Source organism: Podarcis bocagei, assembly GCF_964188305.1.
Source record: "Podarcis bocagei genome assembly, chromosome: 3".
NCBI classification, from domain to species: domain Eukaryota; kingdom Metazoa; phylum Chordata; class Lepidosauria; order Squamata; family Lacertidae; genus Podarcis; species Podarcis bocagei.
Window position 1 is genome coordinate 59,833,199 of NC_138127.1, and position 19,502 is coordinate 59,852,700.

At 42.7% G+C, this 19,502-nt stretch overlaps 2 protein-coding genes across 2 annotated transcripts in view; both read left to right on the top strand.

The window, feature by feature from the left end:
• LOC308583298 (uncharacterized protein) overlaps positions 1–8,212 on the top strand; it is a 42,429-nt gene extending 34,217 nt beyond the window's left edge. The window contains exons 8-14 of the mRNA XM_081187112.1: positions 588–869; positions 3,017–3,162; positions 3,612–3,701; positions 3,823–3,946; positions 4,493–4,587; positions 6,280–6,436; positions 7,899–8,212. Coding sequence (XP_081043238.1) covers positions 588–869; positions 3,017–3,162; positions 3,612–3,701; positions 3,823–3,946; positions 4,493–4,587; positions 6,280–6,436; positions 7,899–8,029 — 1,025 coding nt within the window. The 3' untranslated portion in view covers positions 8,030–8,212. The remainder of the gene's footprint in view (positions 1–587; positions 870–3,016; positions 3,163–3,611; positions 3,702–3,822; positions 3,947–4,492; positions 4,588–6,279; positions 6,437–7,898) is intronic.
• A 1,418-nt stretch (positions 8,213–9,630) lies between these two features.
• LOC308583890 (sulfotransferase 6B1-like) lies at positions 9,631–19,023 on the top strand. Its single transcript, XM_081188278.1, has 7 exons — positions 9,631–9,849; positions 11,709–11,854; positions 13,402–13,491; positions 13,613–13,736; positions 15,566–15,660; positions 16,664–16,820; positions 18,012–19,023. Exons 1-7 carry the CDS (start codon positions 9,651–9,653, stop codon positions 18,140–18,142), a joined length of 942 nt encoding a protein of 313 aa, XP_081044404.1. The 5' UTR covers positions 9,631–9,650; the 3' UTR covers positions 18,143–19,023.
• The last annotated feature ends 479 nt before the right edge of the window (positions 19,024–19,502 follow it).

Genomic DNA, 19,502 nt, shown 5'->3' on the forward strand with positions numbered 1-19,502 from the left:
GCTTAGGACCCCATTCTCTTGGCCCCCCCAAAAAAAACTAAAGGAAAAAAACCTGGATGTATATTTCCAAAATATAAGATAAAAAACAAATAAAATAAAACCTACATACAGCAACAGTGTTTTGTGTTGTGTAGGCTTCTATTTTGTTATGTGCAAATGGTTTTAGATACCAATTAGGTCCATAAATTACCATATAGCATATATTCAACACAAAAAACAGCAACAATTTGTTGTTGACAAAGGACAGCTGGACATGATAAAGGGTCCCATTAACTTCAGTAGCTTAGGGCCTCATCAAACCTAGATCCGGCCCTGCCCAGATGTCAAGTTAACTGGAGTTAACATAAGCTTACCAGATGTTTTTCAATGAATCCGGGGACACTTTTCAACTTCAATGGATTTAATATGGGGACTGATTTGTAAATCCAGGGACTATCCCCAGGAAACGGGGACGTCTGCTAACCTTAAGTTAACATGCAATGGGAATGCAAAGGCTAGAGATGTTTTCTAGACATCTTCCAGCAATTTTGGTTAAACAATAACTTTACATTCTGAATGCCTCAGCAGATACAAATTGCAACTGTGGTAATCTATTAACTTTGTTCTGTTTGGGCAGAATACAGAAAATATTAGTTTTCTTGAAGTGCCCGTCCCATCAGACACAAAGATGGCCATGAGAGGTAAACATGGGATTGAAGTTACAGACAACATGTTGGCTGATGGTGTCAATCTAGCTCCAGAAGATAAACTGTTAACCTATGATGGGATTTTGTATCCTGCTGTTGTTTGCAAGCTAGAAAATTTCCAAGCCCTTGAAACCTTTGATGCCAGAATGGATGATGTGATCCTGGTAGGATATCCTAAAACAGGTGAGTAGCCATCTTTTCCACCCTAACAAAAATGTCTTATGAAAGGCAGTATATAAAGAACATAACCATACATGGAACATATTCAGTATAAAAAACAATTTATAAAGGTGCAGTTACATATAGCAAAGGTTTTACGATGAATCTATATAGCCCAACCACAATGAGGAAGGAGTCATGGGAGGAGTACTTATATGACTCTCCCTGTTTATATCCTCAAAAAATGGAGAACTGTCTGATTTGACTTCACCCCCAGACTACACATTCATGTTTGATCACTGATAATTAGAATCATAGAGTTGGAAGAGACCACAAGGGCCATCGAGTGCAACCCCCTGCCAAGCAGGAAACACCATCAGAGCACTCCTGACATATGGTTGTCAAGCCTCTGCTTAAAGACCTCCAAAGAAGGAGACTCCACTACACTCCCTGGCAGCAAATTCCACTGTCGAACAGCTCTTACTGTCAGGAAGTTCTTCCTAATGTTTAGGTGGAATCTTCTTTCTTGTAGTTTGGATCCATTGCTCCATGTCCGCTTCTCTGGAGCAGCAGAAAACAACCTTTCTCCCTCCTCTATGTGACATCCTTTTATATATTTGAACATGGCTATCATATCACCCCTTAACCTCCTCTTCTCCAGGCTAAACATTCCCAGCTCCCTTAGCCGTTCCTCATAAGGCATCGTTTCCAGGCCTTTGACCATTTTGGTTGCCCTCCTCTGGACACGTTCCAGTTTGTCAGTGCCCTTCTTGAACTGTGGTGCCCAGAACTGGACACAGTACTCCAGGTGAGGTCTGACCAGAGCAGAATACAGTGGCACTATTACTTCCCTTGATCTAGATGCTATACTCCTATTGATGCAGCCCAGAATTGCATTGGCTTTTTTAGCTGCCGCGTCACACTGTTGGCTCATGTCAAGTTTGTGGTCAACCAAGACTCCTAGATCCTTTTCACATGTACTGCTCTCAAGCCAGGTGTCACCCATCTTGTATTTGTGCCTCTCATTTTTTTTGCCCAAGTGCAATACTTTACATTTCTCCCTGTTAAAATTCATCTTGTTTGTTTTGGCCCAGTTCTCTAATCTGTCAAGGTCATTTTGAAGTGTGATCCTGTCCTCTGGGGTGTTAGCCACCCCTCCCAGTTTGGTGTCATCTGCAAATTTGATCAGGATGCCCTTGAGTCCATCATCCAAGTCGTTGATAAAGATGTTGAATAAGACCGGGCCCAAGACAGAACCCTGTGGCACCCCACTAGTCACTCTTCTAATAATTCCATTATTGATCTAGTCAAAATAAAGTCAAGATTAAAGGTTCATTTATAATAGAATGTCCAAAATTCAGAATTGACGTATGGGCATCACGACTGTTCTCCACATCTTTAGATCATTTGCTTCTCCCCTCTCCCACACCCTGGTGACACCAATGTGCACATGTAGTTTGATAAAACACTTCAACAAAAACAAAGTTGTTGTGCTTGTACATGCAACTACAGCACAATTTATTTTCTGTGGGGCTGTTACTGTGCCCACATGTCCATTCAAAAAGAGTCTTGACAGAATTGTATGTGCAATTACATCAAGTTTGCTTTTTTGAGATGTCCTCGATGTCAATTTATTCATATATCAACTTATCAGTATCAATTATCATGTAATGTGAAGGGAGCAGGATGACCAATGAACTGAAGCACATATCTGCAATATTCAGAAAGAAAAAAATGGGAACATTGGTGAATTCCTAATGCATTGGTTCCTTTAGAAAGTAAACCAATTGCTTCAACATTCTGGCATCTCAACAAGTCCAATTAATCCAGAAGTCCAAAAGTTCAGAAAGATCTCAAGCTTTGAGAGAAACCAAAGCCGACCAATTCACCCATCCCTAAGTCACAGTGCTGTAGTCCCCATCTGTCAGTCAGTAGGGGTGACACATGGATATTACCTGTACAACCACAGTCCCTGAGGTTTTCTGGTCCATAACTGCCCATGCTATCATTGGTGAGAAGTCACCAGTAAAGGATCCCAGGGGACATTTGTGGGCAGTGTCCTTGAGCAGCAGGGATTTTCATGAGCAAAGTATTTAAAAGCAGCATGAAGCCTGAGTGGTCATGTGTGCCAGTCTCAAGTACATACATAAGACATAAGCCATCTGCTTCAGGTACAAATTGGCTTGAAACCATGCTCAGCGGCTTGGAAATCAGAGCTGGGAAATATACAGAAGAGGAAAAGGAAAGAAGAAAGGCTATTGAAGAGGAATTATCAGTGCCTTCACGCCTTGAGTTTGGAAATCTAGATGCATTCAAGGTTAGTTCATCAGCAATCAGCACATTGCTGACTTTATTTCATCTCTGAAAAGCATTTTAAGCACGGTTGTTGTTTTTTAAAAAACACCTATTATTATTATTATTATTCTGCACCCATCATGCTAGGTTTCCTCAGATACTCTGGGCAGCTTACAGGAAATATAAAAACATGTGGGTGACTGTGCACACAATAAAGGAGTTGTATTTATCACATGATGCATATTCAATTTTCTCCAGAGAAATGGTAGCTATGCCTGAAAGCGATAATTTGTGAAGGGCCCTTTGTATGTTGTCAACACTTAGGAACCGAGCAGGCGAGGAATTAAATAAATAGAATAAAAATACTTCTAGTGAAAGATCTGGAATGAAATGTTCCTGTTACATGCAATTTACAATGTAGTGAAGAAAGGAATGGATTGATCACAGTGCTTATTTCCTATCTTATTTAAGAGGATGACGAAATTACCTTCCAGAAGGATCATAGTAACTCATCTCCCTCCTCATTCATTAACCAAATCTATTTTCAAAAGTAGAGCCAAGGTGAGTACATACATCTTATAGTCTTTCAGCTATAATTCCTTTACAGCAGCATTCACTTAAATGTTATTTCAGAGCATTATGAGCACATTCTTAAAGTGTGATTTATATCTTTGTGTTTCAGATACTGGTGCTGATTCGGAATCCAAAGGATACAATGGTGTCTTATTTTCATTTTAACAATAACCTTTCTGTCCTTCCTAATTCAACATGGGATGCATATTTCACAGATTTTATGGATGGAAAAGGTATCCTTCTTATTTTGGAAAAAATAATGCAAGAGTAGTTCACAGGATGGGAAGAGTTCCTGCATCTGCCCCCCCCCCCATTCTGATGTCCAGGTGGCAGCAGAAGCTGGGAGTGTTAACCTTTGGTTAATATGCCCACTGAATCCTTTCCTAGGGACTTAGGACCTAGACACTGTCATGAATGCTATGGCAACCTGTTGACTTAACTACTGTAATGTGCTTTAGCTGGGGTTGCCTTTGAAAATAGGCCAGCATCTTCCATCTGTCCAGAATCTAGCAGCATGACTCGTGATAGTGGACCTTCATGAGCTGTGCTGTTTCCCAATTTGTATCTAGGCTAATTTCAAAGTGCTGGTTTCAACATTTAAAATCCTACACGCAGGCACATGCATTCTTAAACATCAGTGTCCGCATGCATGGGAAAGCAGATCCAATGAGCGTTCCCACATGTGTGTATGCAGGTGAGTTTATGTGAGTACGCTAGCAGAGAGCCTGCTAAGTGTTAAAATGTTGATATCGTGCAGCTTTCTTCTCCTTTTTATCCAGTGTGTTGGGGCTCCTACTTTGACCATGTCTCAGAATGGGACAAGTACATTGATGATGAAAATGTCATGGGCATATGTTACGAGGAACTTAAGGAGGTGAGGTTAACATTAGCCCCAGGGATATCAAAACTAGGTTTCTTTGTGAAATGCTGTCGAAGAGATAAATGCACAAGGACACTTTATACGTGTCCTGTCTGTGAGGAGTGCGTACGGACTGTTAGGATCGTCCTACTCTCGTGTAGGACCCTGGTAGAGACACATGCCCAACAGGCATGTTCTCTCCCTCCTGGTCTGTTGTTCGGGAGCTTCCAAAGTTTTTTCAGCCCAAACATCACAGTGACTGATACCAAGAAGCATCAACACACTTAGGGATCCACAGAGTATTCACAGTTTGCGTAACAGAACTCAGTAGCACAGCATTTTGGCTAATCTACTTTTATTTACATATAATACACTCAAAGCATTCTGACTTAGCTCCTTCCTCTTTCTCATCAGATAGAAAAGAGAGAAAGAACAAAGGACAATAGTCCCACTTTCCGGAACACAGTAATACCAAAACATCCTGTCTCCGTCACTTCCCACTCTGTGGAATGAAAACATACACCGTCATGTGATAGACAACAATCCCATGACTACAAACACGGAGCAGGAATCCGAACACGGACATGCCATTTCATGCCTGACTGTTTCCTGAAATGCTCATAACACAGTTGTTGTGTAGGCTCATGGCCTACACTGGCAGCTAAGCCAAAGAGATGGTTTCTTCTGGCCAGAGTTTCGAGTAATGTTATTTAAAAATATAACAAAAAGAAAGGGAGAAAACATTGCCAGCTGACATACAAAAATAGTAATCCATCAATCCTAATTTAAACATATAGCTTCATATGTCCATATGCCTAAATAGGTATTTAAATGAGATTGACAAAAGGGTAGTGAAATCTTTGGACTACTGAGTTGTAGATGATGTTGAGACACATTACTTTTGCCCCACTATAGGTGTAATGTTTTGACATATGCAATGTTATCTCTTGGTTTTTTTGGGGGGAAAGATCAACATTCAGAATTGCAAAAGAAAGAAGGGGGGGAAAAAGCTGAATTCTTTGGGTTGGTCTCCACCTTCAGTGTAGGGTTAGAACTTTTATATTTTTAAATTATTTTATGGGCATATAACAAAAGGAAAGGGGGGGGAAGCCAGCTGACATGTACAATAAAAATTAACCCATCAATCCTAATTCAAGCATATAGCTTTATATGTCCATATGCCTAAATAGGTATTTAAATCAGATTAACAAAAGGGTAGTAGTAGTAGTAGTAGTAGTAGTAGTAGTAGTAGTAGTAATAACAGGCCCATCAGACCTGTAGTAGTAGATGGTACTAAGTTAATTTAACAGACACATTACTTTTGCCCCACTATAGATGTAATCAGTGCTTTTTTATTGAAAAAGGTGTCAGTACTCACCAGCAAGCAGGGGGAGGAGCCAGTGGGGGGCGTGGCCTGATGCCAAGTCTGGGCGGTGAGGGCGGAGTAGCTGCTTGATGCTCCCTTATCCACCCACCCACCTTGGGTGAAGAAGCCTCCCCTGCCTGACTTTGGGAAGGAGACAGCAGGCCTCCAGGATCCTGTCAGAGCATTGTGCCTCTTTGTCCTAAGCTGGACAAATGCTTCCGAGAGCCCTCGTGCCACCTTCCCCCCAAAAGGTGGCAGGACTACATACTGTTGCGTACAGCTAGAATGAAAGGACTGAATATACTGTTTTGACATGTTATCTCTTGTTTTCGGGGGGAAAGGATCCAAATTTAGGATTGCAAAAAATCGCTAAATTCTTTGGCTTTTCTGTGAACGAAGAAGAAATTAAAAGTGTTGTAGAAAATTGCAGTTTCAAAGCTATGAAGCAAAAATCTACTGAAACTCATGGAGCATTTGGAGATGTTCTTTTCCGCAAAGGTAAATTTCTAGGGTGGGGTGGGGGTTGATAAGGTTATTCACCAATAGTTGCCTGCTAAGTGATCACAACTATGTATAGGTACTTATCAATTTTTTTTTGCGTAAGCTTCATAAAGGTAGGGATGCCACAAAGGGTTGCAAAGTTTAGTTTTCAGTCCAGACCTGTGATTTCAAGGCATATAAGTTCTTCTTCTGGTTTTTTATTTATCATTCAAGAACACAGGGTATGGGATTAGGAATCTGTATTTGATTCTATAAAATCAGCCCAGAAGTTGTTGAGGATTATGATGGAGAAAAAGCTGCCATCATCATGTCTCTGGTATCAACGTGCAGCAACCTTGGGAACTTCCTCATGCCCCATTGGGACCCCTTTCTAATGCCTGCTCTGGACTCTCCTGTCCACATATTTTCCCCCAGTAGTAGACAGCGCAAAGCAACTGGGAGCCACCACTTAGATTTCCCACAATGATTTGATTCTGCCCCCTTTTTCCAAGAGCTAAGAGGGCACCCATGGTATATGGGGGACTTGGCATGGGAGGGATCCACCAGAAGGAACTCTACCAAGGTCCCCCTCACACCATCAGACACTCCTGTCTTTTGTGTCTCCTACTTTGGTGTCAGAAGTAGATAAATTGGATAATACATTTTAAAAGAGAAACATGTCGTGATTTTTCAAATATCAGTTGGACATACATCCCACAAGAGCTGGTTGGAGAGTGTGGAATAGGATGTCCCTGAGTTCTACTTTACAGAAGACAGTGATCTATTTTTAAGAGCTGTTTCTAGTCGTTCTCTAGCTAAAGGTGTCCTCTGTTTGAGGGCTGTCCAGTCCAAGGTTGGCAAGTCACTTGGGGTATTCCTCAATCTGGTGAGATGTATTTCTATTTAAATGTATGCAAATCCACTTTTTTTGACTTTGCATGACTGTCTACCCTATTGTCAAGCGAGAACCAATTCACTGACCTCTTTTCAAGTTAATTTTGACTTAGTTGTAATTAACAGCTCCTGTGTGAGAGACTTATGCACGGTGAGTGGTTAATAAATAGCATGTTTCATAGTAAATCCTAACAGCAGCTGTGTGATGTGTGGCTGAGGAGCAAATGATTATGGTTCCTTTCTGTCAAGGTCAGTTACCTCCTTTAGCCAACAAATTCCAAAGGAGTCAATAGGAGCAGCAGGCTCAGTGGAACAGAGGTGAAGCAACAGCCTTCCAACAGTGGAGCCACTGCTGCTTTGGAGGGGAAGGGAAGGCTAAGCAAGTCACAAGGGTGGGGCTGCACAGGAGCAACAGCAGAACACCTATTGCTGCCATCACACAGTATTGACTTCATTGCTGTCTTGGCTTTCCCTTTCCAGCAAGTGGCCGTGACACTGCAAATCCACCCCACTGAAGAGACCCCAGTTTAATAAAATACCTTCTGAATATATGTTAAAACTAGTCATTTATCTTAAATGTTTGCAGGATCCATCGGTGACTGGAAAAGCCTTTTCTCTGAATCTCAGAGCCAAGAAGTGGACAGAAGATTTAAAGAGTGTTTAGCCGAAAGCAAACTAGGAGCAAAGATGAAGTATGAGGTTTACTGCAACATCTGAGGAGGCAACCTATATTCGAAGGGCTGCCAGCCTCCTCCATGGTCTCCTGAAATACAATTAGCTTTGTCTCTTTCTGTGTACCTGTACACATTGAGGAAGTCATAATGTTTCCTGTGTCTTGTAATTCCAGCAGTATTGATATTTAAGCAGGTTGACCTGATTAAATAATGGATTCTTGAGGAATTTGTTCTTGGTGGATCTTAATTCAAACTGACTTGATCTCTGTGCATGGACTATTGTATAAAAATTGGTTATCCTTCAGATTTCGCATTTAACTGAACTTTGCAAAGCAGCTCTCAGTTGAAACTGTGAGGTGAGCGTGTGGAATCCATTTTGCAGCTCCAGTGACGCAGCATGGCTCCTGACAGCCCTGCTTCTGTGTGTCATGTTCCTCCAGGGGTTCATCACTTGCAGTGGGCAATCTTCTTCCTCTCTAGGGGTACCCCACCTTTGTTACTAGTCCAGCATGGTCCACTCAACACTATTGAAAAAATTCTTGCTCTGTAGCTCCAAGTGGGGCTAGGTGGGTCTCAAGTTGCTAAACCTTCTCTTCCAGCAAGGCAACCAGTTTGCAGTTGCCACAAGTCTACTTTTGCATGTTCTCTGGGAGGAAGACAAACATGGCACAGGTGTTGCATGTCTCTGCAGCAGCTTCCTCACCTCTCATGTCTCTTGGTTCTATGCATACCGTGAGACAGCACCAAGGGCTTTCCCTGCTCAACACCCTCACAAATTCTCCTGTTTACGAGTCCTGGTCACAAACTCTGGTCATAAGCTCTCAGAAGCTGCAGTCAGCTCAGTTTAACTGGTGCTAACTCCTTCCCCACTCACTTCCTCATTCTCAGAGCCTGAGGTGCTAAACTTTGAAGGGTGGCATTTGGTCGCAGAACGCCAAGATAAGGCATTTAAAGCAAAGCTTTTACGTAAAGGTGTGGCCACAGTAGTTCATACTACTGTGTGCAATAGTTTAAGCAAACTTAGCCAGAGAAATAAATAGCTCTCTTAAGACAAAAGCAGAAGAAACTAGCTGATATGGGATGAAGGTTATCAACTGTGTATGGCTCATTTTTTATCTTCTTGTAAAATGCTGTTGGAAAATAACACTATTTTACAAACCATTGGAAGTGGTGGTCTAAAATCATTTATTTGCACTGCTATAATTTCAATCAACGGACATATACATGGTATTATGGCTACTGTACGACTTACCAACACTTTTCATTGTTTACTGCACTTACTAATGAGTCTCTCTCGCCCGCTTCACACACACAATGCCTGTTTTCTGAACATACTGAACCAATTTCTGTGAGAACCTGATGCTAGGTAAGTTGGCTTTTGAACTGATCCAGCAAAACTATTCTTGATGCTGATGACTTCTGAAAGAATCAGAAGCCCAAATGTCAAGGACAGCTGTGAACATGGAATGGGAAATGTAAGGCTAGAGGTACTTTACAGGCATCTTGGTTAAACAGTAACTTTACACTGTGAACTTCATCACCAGATATGAATCGTAATCTTGGTAATATATTAACTTTTTCTGATCAACATAAGTATTATTCTGTTCAGGCAGAATAGCTCAAATCTCAGTCTTCATCAAGTGTCCATCCCATCAGATACAAAGATGACCATGAACAGGAAACGTATTGAAATTCTGGACAAGTTGTTGGCTAATGGTGACAAGCTAGCTCCAGAAGATAAGCTATTTACCTATAAAGGGATTTTGTATCCTCTTGCTGTTTGCAAGCTAGAAAATTTCCAAGCTCTTGAAACCTTTGAAGCCAGAACAGATGATGTGATCCTGGTAGGATATCCTAAAACAGGTGAGTAGCCATCTTTTCCACCCTAACTGTAGTGGTTGGGAGTTACTCGTGCGTAATCCTGCCCCGTTTGAGCATTGGATTGCCTGCTTAAACCCTCCGGACTGCACAGCCCATCTCAGCGTGGCTGCCCTTAGTCACTCGTAGAATCTGTCTGTGGGCGTTTCTTAAAGCGCTGCCAACATAAGAGTTGTTTGACGCCTAAGCGTCTCCGCCTCTCACTGCGCGGGAGTCTCCTGCGCAGGGTGGGCGTGGGCAGCGGGGTGCTTGGGCTCTCCTCGCTAACTTCCAACGAAGAGTCCTGGAGCCCCTGCACCTCCCTGTCCCGTTGCTCTCCTGGATCCCTGGTGTTACACTCATTCTCTTCCCCTTCTTCCCAGCTGAGTCTCCCCCTAGCGCTGGGACCTTCTCCTGCAGAATCAGAGACCCTCTCCTTCTCCCGTGCCTCTGATGGCAGTTCCCTGACACTAACCAAAATGTCTTATGAAAGGCAGTATATGAAGAACATAACCATACATGGAACATAGTCTGTATAAAAAACAAATTACATAGGTGCAGTTACATATAGCCAAGGAATCTAAATAGCCCAACCATGATGAGGAAAGAGTCACAGGAGGAGTACTTATATGACTCTCCCTATTTATATACTAAAAAACGGAGAGCTGTTTGATTTGGCTTCACCCCCAGACTACACATTCATGTCTGACCATTAATAATTCCATTACTGTCAGGAGGCAGAGGAATCAACCCCCGTGGCAGGTTTCCAGGAATGGATATGACAAGGAAAAGTTCTTACCACCTGCCTTTTATTCAACATTTACGGAGAGAGGCTTGGAAACGCATTGTCCCGAGTAAATCTCTCCTCCCCTTCTCTCCCACTTCCTCATTCATCATCTATTCTACGGGTGGTGCTGAGGGCTCTTTGCTTCTGAGCCCTCCGCTCTCCTATTTTCAAGGCTCACCAGATTCTGGGGGGGGGGGGGGTCTGGAATGCTTTCTAAAGTCACATGTGGAATAGATTCCCATCCTTATGGTTACATCCCCAGTACTTACTACTGCAGTGTTTCCCAACCTTTTTTGGGCAAAGGCACACTTGTTTGATGAAAAAAATCTCGAGGCACACCACCATTACAGCCCCGTGACGTCAGCGCGCAGCGTCACGCCGGGAGGGACGCACGAAAGTGTAAGTTTCAATTTTTTTCCCTCCCCCTTGCCGGGGAACCTCCAAGCTTTGGGGGTGGGGGGGGGGAGGCAGCAAAGCGAGGCAGGAAGGAGAGCGCGGCTTGGCTGGGTGAGCTTTGGCAGGGGCAGGGAATGAGAGCTGCGAGGCGGGCGCTGCGGACGGAGGCGCTGCCCGCCGAGCTCGCAGGCAGGCAGGCAGGCAGATGGCGAGAGCCCCGCGCTGGGCGGCCTCTCCTCGCCGCCGCCGCCCCGCCTCTCACCGCCCGACTCGCCCGCCTCCCTCCAGGCAACATCTCGCGGCACACTAGTGTGCCGCGGAACAGTGGTTGGGAAACACTGTACTACTGGGGTTTTTTTGTTCATTTTCGCCAATTTTTGCCAATATACATCATTTTTTAAAAAAGTTTTCTTTATTTAAATAGCAGGCTGAAAATTTGATATCATATTTCCAAAGATTTTCCCATTTCTCCAATTCTATTGTATATCTGAAGTCTTGGGCCCATTTTGCCATTACATCCTTACATCCTTAACAATTTTAAATGCCAATTTAATCATAACTTATACATTTTGGATAAATTCTTTATTTGTGGTCAGTGTCCTTGAGCAGCAGGGATTTCCATGAGCAAGTTATTAAAAAGAAGCATGAAGCACATACCCCAGACATTTTGCATCTCATTCAGGTACAAACTGGATTGAAACCATGCTACGTGACTTGGAATTCAGGGCTGGGAAATATACAGAAGAGGAATATAAAAGAAGAATGGCAATTGAAGAGGAATGGCCAGTGCCTCCACGTCTTGAGTTTGAGGATCCAGACGCCATCAAGGTTAGTTCATCAGCAATCAGACCATCACTGACATTAATTAGTCTCTGAAAAGCAGACAGATAGTGTTCATTGTCTAGGAGAACCACTCTTTTAAAAAATGAGTTTAGGAAGCATCAGACCTCCTTGAATGGCATGGAGATCTTTGTCACCCAAGGAGCAGACATTTGGATTCCTGTGCTAGAGGGAAATAACACTGGCCTTTCTCCATACATGATGAGCTCATGTCAACCAACAGCACACACTCTTTCCAATCAATTGGGTGTTCAACTTATCTGTTCAACTTACTGCAGAGCCACACCACACATTTAACTTCCCTCAAAGAATCCTGAAAACTATAGTTTGTTACAGTTGGGAACTGTTTGTTTGCTGGGAATTGTAGCTCTGTGAGCTCGGTTACAAATGCGCTTTGAACATACTTTAAATGTACAGTGGGGGTCTGCCTTAATGCTTTCCCCAGCACATTTTGGTTTTGGGGAAAACCTTTCATGGAGATTTTGCTTATATTTGTGTGTGTGTATGGGGGGGGATTGCATCACTTTGGGGTGAGGGGAGTAATATTTTGATGAGGTGGCCAGTTTCTGTCTTCTCCCCTATTTTTAACTACAATCATACCTCAGGATAAATACGCTTCAGGTTGAGCGCTTTCGGGTTGCGCTCCGCGGTGCACCGGAAGTAACAGAGCATGTTACTTCCGGGTTTCGCCACTCATGGATGTGCAGACGGTCAAAATTCGCATCCTGAGGTACCACTGTATAAGAAGCTGTGGCTTGGTAGCAGTTGCCAGGTGATTATGTAGCGTCATCCTGAGGGGCACAGATGGCCAAGCCAAAGTATTCATGGCCTGATGGACACAGTGTCTCTGAGGCAAGTTTATTTATGTATGAAACGTCAATTCATGGTACAGTCGCATGTATTCCCATCTCTGACTGTTATTCTTTTTAGCCTAAAAGTAGATTGAAGACATGGGGCATAATAATAACATGTACCAGGGAGGTACAACCTCACCTGAAGTCATGGAAGAGGGTTTGCAATTTTTGTTTGGTTTAGACTGGAGATGCACTTCCCCCTGCAGATGTTGATTTCACTGTGTCATTTGTATTAACAGCAGCACAAATAAACTGTTATGTAAGCTGAGAAATCTGCCAGTTCCAGAAATCTAGCTCATCATCGTGTTTCTTTTTCCTTTTTCCTGGTCAGTTGGCAGTTTATCCATCATTCTTTAAGACCAGGTTTTTTAAAAAATAACTGTAAAATACTGATAACTGTGCACAAAATAAAGAGTTGTATTTACATGACACGTATTCAAAAAATGTCTCCTAGAACAGTGGTAGCTGTGCTTGAAAATCAGAATTGGGAAGAGCGCTTTGTGTGTTATGTAGACATATAGGAACCAAGCAGGCTAGGGATTAAATAAATAAAATAAAAATAGATCTAGTGAAAAATCTGGAATGAAATGTTTCCATTGCAATCCATACTACAATGTAATGAAGAAATGAACTGATTAAATTCAAAATTGACCACAGTGTTTATTTCCTATCTTATTTAAGAGGATGACGAAATTACCTTCCAGAAGGATCATAGTAACTCATCTCCCTCCTCATTTACTCCCCAAATCTATTTTCAAAAGTAAAGCCAAGGTGAGTACATGCATCTTACAGTCTTTCAGCTAAGACTGCGTTACTACAGCATTCACTTAAATGTTATTTGAGAGCATTAAGAGCACAATCTTAAAGCGTGATTTATATCTTTGTGTTTCAGATACTGGTGCTGACTCGGAATCCCAAAGATACAGTGGTGTCTTATTTTCATTTCAACAATAATTTTCCTGGCTTTCCTAATGCAACATGGGATGCATATTTCACAGATTTTATGAATGGACAAGGTATCCTTTTTTATTTTACAGCAAATGTCAAAAATAATATATGCAAGAGTAGTTCATGGTATGGGAAGAGGTTCCGGATCCAGCACCCCATTTTGATATCTAGGTGGAAGCAGAAGCCTAGAGTATGTACTGTCCACTTTGGTTAATATGCCAGCTTCATCCTTTCCCAGAGACTTAGGACCTAGACACAGTCAAGAATGCTATGGAAAGAAGGGAGCCAACTTGAATAAAATATCGGGAGGGGCAGGTAAGCCCTGCCCCGCATAATCAATCTCAGGATGTAGCACACAGACACAATTTGAATGGAAATGTCCATCAACTTTGGGTGGGAATTCAAATATTTTATGGGGGGAGGGTGAAGTATATTAAAATACAATAATTCATCAAATACAAAAAGCGTCCCTAAACAGGGCTGCCTTCAGAGGTCTTCTAAAAACCAGATAGTTGTTTATTTCTTTGACATCTGATGGGAGGGCGTTCCACAGGGTGGGCACCACTACCGAGAAGGCCCTCTGCCTGGTTCCCTGTAACTTCGCTTCTCGAAGGGCCTCGGCGCTGGACCTCAGTATCCAGATCTAGACCTACATGAGCTGCGCTGTTTGCCAGTACGTATCTAAGCTAATTTCAATGTGCTGGTTTCAACCTTTAAAATCCTATCTTGTCAGGGCGGGTATCGGGAGCAGGTCAGCAATAACTCACAATGTGTTGGTGAAGTTAACTCTTTATTCAAAGAGATAAAACAGCTCAGGTCTAGTGAGCACAGCAACTCCTCCCATTAGATCTTGCCCCAATGAGGCAGTTGCAAGGACTAAAGGTCCCCCCGCCTTCCCGCAGCTGCCTAAGACTACTCCTCCCCCAATTCCTTTCCGAGCAATCTGAGGCTCCATCACCTTGCCTGCCTCTACTCTGCCCTCTTCATGCCACTGTGGGTTCTGGGAGACCAGGGGGGGGGACCTAGTTGCAGCAGGAGGGGAAGACCCCCTGGATTCTTCAGCAGCCTGCCTGATCTTTGCCTCTTGATGCCTCTCCTCTCCAGTCTCCACTTCTGCCTCTGATTCTGGACTGCTCTCTGCCCCAGCCTCTTCCTGCTCACTAAACCCTTTCCCCTCTTCAGCTTCCAACACCCCCTCTTCCCAGCCTGCTCCCTCTTCTCCCTCTGACAACTCATCATTGTCCCACCACCAATCCCCTGGCTCTGAGCTATCATCACTTGGAAACCATCACTCCCTTGGGAACCAGCTGCTGCCTCCCACCACTCCTGTGCATCCAGCCAGTCCATGACAGCCACGCATGTATATGCCTTCTTAAAACATCCATGTCCACATGAATGGGAATGCCAGTCCAATGAGAGTTCCCACATGTGTGTATGCTGGTGAGTTTATGTGTGTATGCTAACAGTGAGCTTAAAGTTCTCAGATAGTTTTTGCGTTAAGGATCTAAGGTATATGTGTGAATTCTAGGGAGCTCTGGGCATGGAAGAAACCAGGGATGATGCCACAAAAATGGTGAAGATGTTTTGGCGAGCTTACTCTGGTAGGATACTGGTGGGTCACACATTCTTTCCATTCAGAATGACATAAAATGCTGTGTCTGGATTTGGGAGAAAAGTTGAAAAATAAAGGAAACCGCTAAGAACCTCTTAAACCCACACACAAAAAGGAAAAACTGATGAAATGCTCCTCTAGTTTATATAGTTTCTACTTCAATGTGTTTGTTGTGGAAAACAGTGCTGCTTCCCCCAGCAATTCTAATTTGTATAGCTGAATTTGCTTATAATGATAAGCTTTAAAATGTTGATATCATGCAGCTTTCTTCTCCTTTTTATCCAGTGTGTTGGGGCTCCTACTTTGACCATGTCTCAGAATGGGACAAGTACGTTGATGATGAAAATGTCATGGGCATATGTTACGAAGAACTTAAGGAGGTGAGGTTAACATTAGCCCCAGGGATATCAAAACTAGGTTTCTTTGTGAACTGCTGTCAAAGAGATAAATGCACAAGGACACTTTATAGGTGAATGTCCTGTCTGTGATGAGTGCATACGGACTGTTAGGACCGTCCTATTCTCGTGTAGGACCCTGATAGAGACACATGCCCGACTGGCATGTTCTCTCCATCCTGCTCTGTCGTTTGGGAGCTTCCAAAGCTTTCTTCAGCCCGAACACCACAGCGACTGATACCAAGAAGCATCAGAACACTTAGGGATCCACAGAGTATTCGCAGCCAAAACATTCTGTCTCCGTCACTTCCCACTCTGTGGAATGAAAACATACACCATCATGTGATAGACAACAATCCCATGACTCCAAACATGGATCAGGAATCTGAACACGGACATGTCATTACACGTCTGACTGTTTTCTGAAATGCTCATAACACAGATGTTGTGTAGGTTTGTGGCTGGCAGCTAAGCCAAAGAGATGGTTTCTTCTGGTCAGAGTTTTGAAAGCAAAAGCATGTATTAGGCTAGAATACCTCTCAACGGATACCTAGGTCACTCTACACCTATCACTATTACAAGGCCAGGAGGAAGCAGGGCTGATATCACAGCTGAAGAACCGAATTGAGTGAGTTTCTTTTTATATGACACTGGTCTCCACCTTCAGTGTAGAGTTAAAACATCATTTTTTTAAATATTTTAAAGTAATGTTATTTAAATATATAACATATAGAAAGGGAAAAAATATTGCCAGCTGACATACAGAAAATAATAATCCATCAATCCTAATTTAAACATATAGCTTTATATGTCCATATGCCTAAATAGGTATTTAAATGAGATTGACAAAAGGGTAGTGAAATCTTTGGACAGCTGAGTAGTAGATGATGTTGGGTTAATTTAACAGACACATTACTTTTGCTCCACTATAGATGTAATGTTTTTGACATATGCAATATGCTCTCTCTTGTTTATGAAAAAACAAAAGGATCTACATTCAGGATTGCAAAAAATAGCTAAATTCTTTGGGTTTTCCCTGACTGAAGAAGAAATTAAAAGTGTTGCCGAAAAAGGCAGCTTCAAAGCTATGAAGCAGAAATCTGCTGAAACTCATGGAGCATTTGGAGATGTTCTTTTCCGCAAAGGTAAATTTCTAGGGTATGGTGGGCGTTGATAAGATTGTTCACCAATAGTTGCCTGCTAAGTGATCACAACTATCTACAGTTACTTATCAAGTTATATTTTGTGTATGCTTTAGTAAAGTAGGGATGCCACAAAGGGTTGCAAGGTTTAATTTTCAGTCCAGACCTGTGATTTCAAGGCAAGTTATCATACTGTGTTATCATTCAAGAACGCAGTGTAAAGGAATAGGAATCAATGTTTGACTGAATAAAATCAGCTCAGAAGTTGTTGAGGTTTGTGATGGAGAAAAAGCTGCCATCACCATGTCTCTGGTATCAACATGCAGCACCCTGGGGAACTTCCTTATGCCCCATTGGAACCCCTTTCTAATGCCTGCTCTGGACTCTCCTGTCCACATATTTCCCCCCAGTAGTAGACAGCGCAAAGCAACTGGGAGCCACCACTTAGATTTCCCACAATGATTTGATTCTGCCCCCTGTTTCCAAGAGCTAAGAGGGCACCCATGGTATATGGGGGACTTGGCATGGGAGGGATCCATCAGAAGGAACTATACCAAGGTCCCCCTCACACCATCAGGCACTCCTGTCTTTTGTGTCTCCTACTTTGGTGTCAGAAGTAGTTAAATTGGATAATACATTTTAAAAGACAAACAGGTGGTGATTTTTCAAATATCACTTGGACATACATCCCACAAGAGTTGGTTGGAGAGTGTGGAATAGGATGTCCCTGAGTCCTACTTTACAGAAGACAGTGATCTATTTTTAAGAGCTGTTTCTAGTCGTTCTCTAGCTAAAGGTGTCCTCTGTTTGAGGGCTGTCCAGTCCAAGGTTGGCAAGTCACTTGGGGTATTCCTCAATCTGGTGAGATGTATTTCTATTCAAATGTATGCAAATCCACTTTATTTTGACATTGCATAATTGTCTACCCTATTGTGAAGTGAGAACCAATCCACTATCCTCTTTTAAAGTTAAATTTGACTTAGTTGCAATGAAAAGTTCCTTTGTAAAAGACTGCCATCAGACTGCCATAATTTTGCTGCTGTCTTGGCCGTCTGCTCCCTTTTCAAGCAAGTCGCAGTGACACTGCGTCTGGGAAGCCATTGCTGCAAATCCACCCCACTGAAGAGACTCCAGCTTAATAAAATACCTTCTGAATATATGTTACAACTATTCATTTATCTTAAACATTTGCAGGATCTGTTGGTGACTGGAAAAGCCTGTTCTCAGAATCTCAGAACCAAGAAATGGACAGAAGGTTTGAAGAGTGTTTAGCCAAAAGCAAACTAGGAGCAAAGATGAAGTATGAGGTTTACTGCAAGATCTGAGGAGGCAACCTATATTCGAAGGGCTGCCTGCCTCCTGCATTGTCTCTTGGGATACAATTAGCTTTGTCACTTTCAATAATAATAATAATAATAATAATAATAATAATAATAATAATAATAATATATTTATACCCCCACCCTGCCTGGCTGGGTTTCCCCAGCCACTCTGCGTATCAATACATTGATGGAGCCATAATGTTTCCTGTATCTTGCAATTTCAGCAGTTTTGATATTTAAGTCTGTTTAAATTATGGATGCTTGAGGAATTTTTTCTTTGTGGATCTTAATTCAAACTGACTTGATCTCTGCTCATGGACTATTATATGAATCAGAACATAGTTATCCTTCAGATTTTGCTTTTCCCTGAACACTGCAAAGCAGCTTCCAGTTGAAACTATGTTTTATAATGTGTCAGGGACTGGGCAGAGCAGGGATAGTGGAGAGAGCGCCTCCCCAGCCTGACCCTTCCAGAGAAGAGGAAGACAGTTCAGAATTACAGCAGGGGTTTGAGGAACGTCACAGCTCAGAGGCAGATGAGGGGAAAAGCTGGGAAATAATGGGAGAGGAGGAGGAGGAGGAGGAGGAGGAGGAGGAGGAGGAGGAGGAGGCGGCAGGGGAGCAACAGCTGACGGACTCAGTTTTTTTAGAAAGCATTCCGGATCCCCCCTCCCAGAATCCGGTGAAACTTGAAAGTAGGAGAGCAAAGAGCTCAAAGGCAGAGGGCACTTTTCAGCACCTGAAGGAAAGACTATGAGATTGACAAATGAGGAACTGGGACAGACGGAGGGGGTGGAGATTCACTCGGGACGACGCCATAATTCCGAAAGGCTACATTCCCAAGCCTCTCTGTGTGAATATTTAATAAAAGCAGATGTAAAGGACTTTTCCTTGTCTTGTCCGTTCCTGGCAACCTGCCGTAGGGGTTGGTTTCTCTGCCGCCTGACAGAATGCATATTTAAAGAAGAAATGCACTTAGAATGCACATGTTAAGAAGAAATACAATGTATATTTTAAGAGGTCTTCCCCTCACACCCTCCCTTTAGGCAAGCTGTTTGGGAAGTTTATTTGGGGCACAGGCATAAAGCCGCATATTGCTTTTTCTAAATTAAGCTCACAGTCGCACAAAGAAGATCTACTCTCCCCAATTTATGTATTACAAAGCGTACTTGATTTCCCAGGCTATGTTCTGGAGATCAGAATTAGACTCTAATGCACCTGAATGGGCCAGGATAGATACTGATGATCTAGTGCCATTTCAATATAGATAATGCTAAATGAGCCTTCTGTATCAGGCCAAGGGCCTCTCTAATCCATCATTCTGTTCTCACCTTGGACAACCAGTTGCAGCAGTCACTTACTC